Source organism: Microtus ochrogaster, unplaced genomic scaffold (assembly GCF_000317375.1).
Source record: "Microtus ochrogaster isolate Prairie Vole_2 unplaced genomic scaffold, MicOch1.0 UNK100, whole genome shotgun sequence".
NCBI classification, from domain to species: Eukaryota; Metazoa; Chordata; class Mammalia; order Rodentia; family Cricetidae; genus Microtus; species Microtus ochrogaster.
Genome location: NW_004949198.1, coordinates 331,346 through 340,059, shown reverse-complemented (window position 1 = coordinate 340,059; position 8,714 = coordinate 331,346). Strand labels below are relative to the sequence as shown.

Here is an 8,714-nt window from a genome sequence, read left to right as displayed (position 1 = left end):
CCATCTGGGTCACAAGGGCCATAAGGTTCCTTTCTCATGGGGACTGGTTGAAGGCCACAGTTCTCCCCAGTCCTGTGGAAATCTTGAGCACATCATCCCAATACAGATTTACTTGCGTACTGTATTAAATAAAAATTACAGGAGACCACTATTTTGGTCTAAACGCCAGCATAAACCAGACTAGAAATCAAAATAGAGTTGTTCATGCTAAAGTTCACATCACCAAGCTAAAACATGACCGCTTATTAGCCCGTTGAAGAATTCAAGATGGGAGACACAAAAATTGGAGCCAAACTTTCAGTGTGCCTGGTTGTGAAGTTCCCCCACCCTATATGCTTATACACAAAAGGAAAGCCGACAGAGCCTAGGGGAGCTGTTCATTATTTTTATATTATCCTATCTGCCTGGTTCTGCCTTTCAAGGGAAGTGGCTGAAAGAGCCAATCAGTTTTCTGATCTCTGTTGGGCTTTTCTCAGCCCTTGTCTATCTATCTATAAAAGCCAGCTCTCGCTGGGCGGTGGTGGCGCACGCCTGTAATCCCAGCACTCGGGAGGCAGAGGCAGGCGGATCTCTGTGAGTTCGAGGCCAGCCTGGTCTACAAAGGGAGTTCCAGGACAGGCTCCAAAGCTACAGAGAAACCCTGTCTCGAAAAACAAAACAAAACAAAACAAAAAGCCAGCTCTCATTTGATTCATTTTACGAGACAAAGTGTTGTCCAACTGAGAATGTTAAACCACATCATTGCAATTCCACCTTCCAGCCATAGATTTGTAATCTGTTTCAGCTCAGGTGCTATGACAATGGGCATTTTCCACTGTTTGTGAGGTTGGGCCTTTGTGTCTCCATCTATATAACAGGACATCAACCATTCCATGTTTGCACCATCAAGAATGGAATATAATCCTAGAAAGAAGGAGAGGCACCCTACTACTCAGCCATGGACTGTCTCAGTCATTGCAGCACATGGCCCAGGCCAGATCCTAACACAATCTCTAAGCCGTTAATACTTGTTAATGACTCAGAGATTTTATTTTTTTTCATTTGGATGTTTATATTTTATTTCTTGTTCTCTTTTGAAATAATTTGCTTAACACTGACCCTCTAGTTTCCTGGCAGTTCTTTTTTCTTTCTTTTATTTATTTATTAAAAATTTCCATTAACAACTCAAAAATTGCAGGAGTGCTGTTACCACCTTTAGAAAGATGACACACAATAAGGCAGGAATTTTCAGACTCCCACCCCTGACTCTACAGGGCTAGGAATGGAATGCAGGGTTTCTTAGTGCTACCGAAGTACTAAACTCCTAAGCCACACCCCTAATCCAAAGGCTCTGATTGGTTGTTTAAATATATCCCCCTCACCTCATGTCCAGCTCAAATTTAAGTGGCCCCAGAACACAAAGCTTCAATCGTCATGAAAAGAAACTGGAGTTATTACCACACTGAGAATTCACAATGGCTTTCTTTAAATAGCGAGCTTCCCTGGCACATTTTGAGAACTTTCGTTCTGAAAGTTGTGTTTGCCAACTTTCCAGAAGCAACTGCTATTTAAAGCAAGTCCTGCTTCTGACAAGCGAGAAGAATTTGGATTCTTCTAGAAGCTCCACCTCCATGAGATTGGAGCTACATTTTCACTTGGAGTTCCTTAAAAAACTTAGACAAGCTTTGTCTGCCATCGCAACATCTCAGCATCAGCATGAAGTCTGAGTCATTGCCATCGAGGAAAGAACCTCAGCAACGTGACTTCTATTTGTGCAGTGTTCCTAAAGCATCGAGAGGGCTGTGGGTAGCACTCAGTGGCAGAGCACCAGCCTAGCCTGCCTGAGACCCTATGTTCCAGTCCCAGCATAAAGAAGTCCCGGTATTCAACGGTTAGTTAAAAATAGTTTATTTAAGCCAGGTGTGGTGGTGATATGCCTTTATCTCAGTACTTCAGAGACAAAGGCAGGTGGATCTCCAGGAATTCCAAGCCAGCTTGATCTACATATGAGACCTTGTCTCCAAAAAGTTCACGTGCAAACTCTTGCTAGAGTAAGAAGGCACACCTTGAAATAAGTCAGACTCAAGGTCTGGGATTTAGAAAACAGAACTAAGATGTGTATGGTGAAAGCAACCATAGACACCACGACCTCTGGTTTTGAATTTGCAGTTTCCTGGCATCCTAGGTGTACATACACAGAGCAAAAATAACTGTGGAGCCCCACAGAGAGCAGAGCCAAATGATCAAGGCCAGAAAGAATCCCCTTTACAGTGTGACTTTCCAAAGACCCTACTGTGAAACACTTTTTATAAAGCATTAGAGGCAAGTCAAGGAAGGGCCTGGAGACTGTACCATCCCCCAAGCCAAGGGGTTTCCAACAGCACAGCTCACTGTCACAGCTTGGGGTGGACGCAGCCTGTGGCTCCTTGAGAGCCATTCAGGCACCCGTGCATCCTCCAGCCTCCTGCTCCCCACTCACCCCAGGCTAGGCTATGGGACTCAAACACACGGGGTCCAGCACAGTACTCAGTCGCATTCCTGAAGGACAAACTCAAGGTCACTGCTTCCACCAAGGGCTTCATTAATGATTAACAGCAATGGGTGACTAGGGTTGCAATGTGCTAAGGACAGTGTCAAGGGATTTACAGGCTTCAACTCATCTAATCCGACCAAAAGCCCCAGCTGGGTGCACTGAGAACCACGTCTGATGGGGAACAAGTGCAAACAAGTTCCCTCCCCGCCTTCAAAAGGCTGCTCAGAAGAAGCCTTAGCTTCTGCAGGGTTTTCTTAGCCCTCTGGATGCAGAAGCTAGCCAGTAAACTATGAAAAGCCTTGTGTGATTGGGGGAACAAGATTCAGTTGAGCCCAGCCTGAAATTTCACCTATCACATCTGTAGGAGTCCATTCCCTGAAGCTGTGAGAACAGGGGCTGACTACCTTTACAAAGGGAAACAATTATTTACATCACAGTTCAAAGGCCTGCATCTGATGATTTTTTTTTTCTGCCGACCGAGGGAGTTCTAAGCCAATGCTTCATACAGCATGAGACATCAATTTTTTCTTCTGGCCTCTCCCTCTTATTAAACACCATGATCTGAACCTTATGCCTCTGCCCTGATTACCTCCCTAATCCTGGTTACCTCCCTCATAAGACCTGACAAAGGGACTTTACTGCGGAGTTCAGAGGATGAACTACGTTCTAAGCATAGCACCAACTCAGGCCCGGGTAGGAAGTGAGAAGCAGGCAGGCAGATGGCTCCAGCTTGAGCCATCAGGGAGAGTTGACCCCGTGGGCCCTGTCCAGAGTCCTGACCCAGGACCTCCGAGGGTAAGAGATGGTCTTGTAGCCTGCAGCACCGCTAAAGACAAAGTATGAAGCAGTGATAACTACCACCGGGGTCCAGAACACACTCCTCTCTTTAGTTCACATATAAGGAAACAAGGGAAGCCCAGCACAGTAAGAACTGAGAGGTCAAAGTAGCGCAAAAGGCTGAAAAATAGCTGAAACCCCCAAACTCTACTTCCAGCACCTGCAGCTGGAAGATGCCCAGCCACATGGTTTCTAAACCTAAGGGGCCCCAGAATTTGCATTTCTAAAAGCTCCCCGAGAAGGCTACTGGTCCAGGACCAGGCTCTGAGAAGCATTCATCAGTCTGGAGATCCCTGAAAGGATAATAGTGTCACTCCAGACTTTTTGGAAGAAGTTGGCACTATCGCATGTGACAACCAGATCAGGCCCAAACAGTTCAACCACTTCACAACTTTCTAGGTGACTCCCAGGGCAGCTGCAGTCTGTCCCCTTTTCACCGTGTGACCTCTGGGCTTTGCAGACTGGTAAAGGACAAAGATGCTGCTGACAGACAGGCCGTTGGGCGCGTGGAGAAAGCTGCCTTCCCGCAGGTCAGCTCACTGAAGCTCAGCCTCTGGTTCACACAGCTCTAAAGGTGGAAGAACAGAGGCCAAAGAATCCCTTGAAGACCACACCCAAGCCTCACCAGAAGGTCGAAAGCAATCCTTATCAGCTGCAAGCTTGGGTGTCTCAGTGCCCTTGGCCTCTTAGCCCTGGGAGGTTCCCAAAGAAGCTGTAGCTTTCTGCCCTCCCTCCCCTGCAACAGGCTGCTTTACTCACTTCAAAGGCACATTCCATCAGTTCTGCAGACCCAAGAACTTCTTCCCCCAAGTTCAAGATGTTGCTGACTCAAGTCTAAAGGCAACGCTTATCTAGCTAGCAAGAGACTCATTTAAATTAAACTTGTCAAGTAACATATAATATAAAAAAAAAGGACTGGTCCAAAGTTTCTTTAAGGTGTTGTGCTTTGAAACAAAAAAGAAAAGAAAACAGACACTACCTATAGCTTATGAATATAGTAAATCAGAATTGATACGGCTTATTGATTACCATTAAGCCTGGACAAGGTTCAGTATCTCCCAGCGCTGTTAGCACAGCCAGCTTAACAAGTGAGTATTACTCTAATTACAAATGGGGACATTGAGATGCGCCAAATTTAATTCAAGTGAACCCGGCAGACAGCAGATTCCACCTCTAACTCTGGTCCTTGAACAAAGCATCACCTTGCCTGATGGCCTTCGATTCCTTTCCGAAGCATCTCTGACCCACCCAACCCTCAGGCAGAAGTCCCTGAACCCCTGCTGTGCCCCGGAGGCTCAGCCTGTCTCTCCAGCCCCTCCTTCAGTTCTTGGCTCACTCAGTGCCTCAGTGAGCTGTGTACGCCCCTGCCTCCAATCTTAGCAGTAGGGAATCCAGGTTCATCAGGAAACAGACACCTAGCGACTGGTGTGTCTCTTGGAGAACGAGGAGGAGGCTACATGGCCCAAACTGGCCTTCAGTCAGCTTAGCTCTGCTCCTCCCGACTCAACCTCCAGCATGCTGGGGTTACTTGCCTTTGACACTGCAGACGTTTGTCTTTGGGGTGCAGTTCTGAGACCCAGAACTTCCTGCCCACGCACCCCTAAGGGAGGAGATAAGCAGTTCCCTCCCAGCGGCTGGCGCTTTCTTCTTCCTGCACCCACCAGGGCACTGTTTACACTGCAGGGCTTGTCCTCAGGGGAGCCGCTAACGTTAGCTAGCACCCAAGCACCTTAGCTGATGGTAACAACCTTCACAGTGCATTTGTCCCGCGGACCTAAGGGCTCCTGAGCAGAAAAGTCTGGCCTCTTGGAGCATGTGTTCTTTCTACCGAGGCCTATCTCTGGTCGTGAACTGTGTGCCCACAGCGCTGGAGATCTTCGAGGTTAAAGTCTGAAGAAAGTGCCCCCAGAATCTGCGCTAGAGTAGGCCACTCTGACCTCCAACCTGCTATCCTCAAGTTTTCCCGCTTGAGCCAGCCCTGCAGGTTTGGGAGCGTAGCTGGTGCTCCGCAGGCAGCAGTCTCTAGCCGGGTGGGATGCAGAACACGGCGACGTGGCACAAGGATTAGAGTGGGTGGTGAAGCATACTGGAGAAAGGGACCACGGCCTAGGGACAGCTGCTATTGACAGGGGGCCTCCCGAGTCTCGGCGGGACTGAGTTGGTCCCCAGCAACCCACTCACCAGATACATTCAACTGGCCTCCCAGGAACCAGCCGATCTTGCCCGTCCTAAAGTCGCAGTCCCAGACAGTGTGGTAGGGGGTGTCCCAAACTAGTGTGTCACGGGCCAGAGGCCCCCAGAAAGCGGCTGGCTCCTGGGCCGCCTGAGCGCTCAATGCAGGGTACGAGCCTGGCTGCGCTGCCGGGGTAACGCTGCCTAGGAGCCGAGTGGCGGTCGATCGGGACAAGTTCAGCAACCACCCCGATTGTCCGGAGCGCCCGTGCAGGCCACGCAGCAGTAGCCCCACACCGCTGCCCAAGCTGCGCGCCGCCATCTCGCCCGAAGCCCCACGCGGGTGCGGGAGCCTGGGAGCCCCTAAGAGTCTCCACCGCCCCGCCCAGGCTCCGCCCCCGCGGCCACCACCCACTACTCCCCGGCTTCGGGGAAGCGTTTCCTTGAGCCTGCCCCGGCCCCACCTCTTCTCCGGCCTGGAGAGGGGTGCGCGCAGTGTGGGGGTAGGGATTGGGGGTGGGGTTGCTGTGCTCCCACTGTCAGGCCAGCCCTCGCTCTCGACTTCAGGTTCCTGGGTTTCTGCGATCGCTTTGTGCAAATCAGAGAACTTTCCCCGCTCGCTGCAGCAGCGGCAAGTACTTGGTCTGCCCAGGCTCCCGACCTGGGACGTCGGCTGCGCTCGGAGCTAGGAAGGATCGGATTGGAAAAACGACTAAGGAGAGCCAAGAGCACAGATGGTGTAGCTCAGCATTCCAGAGACTGAAGTCAAATCTTTCCTCCCTGGGTGATCTCCTGAGACCAAACCCCTCTCCCAATGGTGTGGGCCTGTACCACCACGCCACTCACACAGAACTGACCCCTGGAGGGCTAAAGGGCTGATGAACCAGCCTGCTGGCCTTCAAGTAGGGAAGAAAGTGCTAAGATGGTCAGAGTCCGGTGACAGTTACTCACGTTACCCAGCTGCGGACCCCTGTCCTGGCAGGTATAGCTTTTTACTCTGGAAACTTTTGGTGCTTGGGGCTGGTGGGAAGCTATAGTGAAGTCTGAAATGAATGTCCACAACACGGCTGGCCTGGTTAACACTGTGCGCCATCAGCTCTGTCATGGAGAGGAAGGTTTTATTATTGAAGAATCAAGACTAGAAAAGAAATGTGTCTCTACTAAGTACTTAAGAAGTGGTTTTCCAATTCTGTGGAGTATGGGTTTTTGAAGTATGGTTTAATGATTGTCTGGATTTTCTCGGTGTCTGTTGTTATATCCCTCTTTTCATTTCTGATTTTGCTAGTTTGAATATTCTCACTCTGCCTTTTAGTTAGTTTGGATAAGGGTTTGTCTATCTTGTTGATTTTTCTCAAAGAACCAACCAAGAAATGAATACATAATAAAAACAAACACTAGGGGTGGGGGATTTTCAAGAACTGGTTTGTTGAGTTCTTTGGGCTGGCAAAGACTCCTTCCTGTTGGCTGACAGCTGTGGATAGGTCATTCCCTTGGAGGGGGATACTGTGGATGAGCTGCGGAGAGAGGAGGGCAGGCACTTGCCCTGCCTGCCCTCAGTCAAGCACTTGTTGCTAACTAGTTGGGCACAGTGGAGCACCCGTGGGGTGCCAGCTATTCAGGAAGCTGAGGCAGAACTCACTCACTGGAGACCATGAGTTTGAGAGTAGCCTGGACAATATTGAGAGACTCCGCCTTAAGAGGCAAAACAAAACTAAAACTTGGCGAGGGCCAAAAACAAAACATGGTAGAACAAAAGGTTATACAGTGCTGAAATAAATAAGGAAACAGTCCAAACTAATAAAAGAGACTTACAAAAGAACACGTGGCTGACTAGTGGAAGAAGAAGGTAACACCCAGCACCCCCAACTATGCCATCAAATCCCCTTTTGAAATGGACATATAGAATTACAAGCAGGAGAAAGATCTGGCTCAGCCAGGCAGTCTGAGAGATGCCCACCAACACTTCCCCTTCTAGTGTGTTCTTGGAATTTTCCTGTTCCATCGGGACAAGGAGGCTGAGTTAGGGGTGTGGCCCAGTTACAGAACTTGTGCTTAGCATGAATTCAATCCCCCATGCACCTAACCGTCTAAAAAGATGGGGATCAAGCCTTCCTCCCCCTAAGTCTGGGTTGACCTAGCTTTACTCCATAGAACCTGGCAAAAGTGATGCTTTGATAGTCTTTGGATAGACCCTGAAGCCTCAGCAGCCCTGAGTACCACTTTTTTGTTTCCCAGCTGCCATGCCTTCCGGAAGCAGCGAGTCCACAGGGAGGAGGGATAGCGCTAGCTCATAGCCAGGACCAGCTCTGCACAGAGATGCATCCCCTTTGAGGCTCTATACCAGGTCTGAGGGCCTCGCCCTCAGTACAAAAGATCTTCCAGGCAATTTGCACGGTTGGAAGAAATCTCAAGCAGCCTTCACTTTCTAACTCAGCCATTGCTAGCTGACATAGAAATACTCCTAAAATGTGAAGCTCTTTTTTTTTTTTTAACCAGCTTCTACATCTCATTCCTGCACTGGTTACATTTTCTTTGCTCACCCTCAAAGTGCTAGCATGTCAATTTCCAACTGCCAACTTTCCCTCCAGGTCCCTGGAGACAAGAGTTAGCTCTCATTCTCTGACTTTTAAGCTGGAACCTGGAACCAGAACTTTTCCTCCAATTTCAGTCCGTATTCAGATGTTAGGTTTTGGTTTTGGTGTTTGTGGGTAGGGTCAGCCTCAGACTTGAATGACCTTGAACTTCTAGCCTTCCTCCCTACCTGTATTTCTTGAATATCACAGGTATATGTCACCATACTTTGTTAATGGGATATTGGCAACCAAACCTAGGGCTTCAAGCATGCTTGACAAATGTTCTACCAACTGAGTGCATCCGCAGCCCCTATTCAAATGTCTAATCAACCTCTTGGATATACAACATCCTGAAGACTCTTTCTCAAACACTGGGCTTCCAGATTCTGATCTGGAAGGGGAATATATTTTCTCATTCTTCAAGTGGCTTATCCCCTTGTTATCCTGGACTCCTCTCTCATAACACGCAGTAGCAACATGGCAGCAAGCATCCCCACCCACCCTGCTCAGGGGATCAACTTCAGAATAATACCCCTTACCTTCCCTCACCCCCTATCTCACTCATCCCCCACATGAACCACATTCAACAATTTTTTTTTTTGGTTTTTTTTTTTTTTTTT

General features: G+C 48.9%; 1 protein-coding gene across 1 annotated transcript in view; it reads right to left on the bottom strand.

Moving 5' to 3' along the window:
• The window catches only part of Acss1 (acyl-CoA synthetase short chain family member 1), a 45,230-nt gene extending 39,359 nt beyond the window's left edge, over window positions 1-5,871 (bottom strand). Inside the window, exon 1 of the mRNA XM_005371230.3 lies at window positions 5,531-5,871. Coding sequence (XP_005371287.1) covers window positions 5,531-5,843 — 313 coding nt within the window. The 5' untranslated portion in view covers window positions 5,844-5,871. The remainder of the gene's footprint in view (window positions 1-5,530) is intronic.
• Between the last annotated feature and the right edge of the window lie 2,843 nt (window positions 5,872-8,714).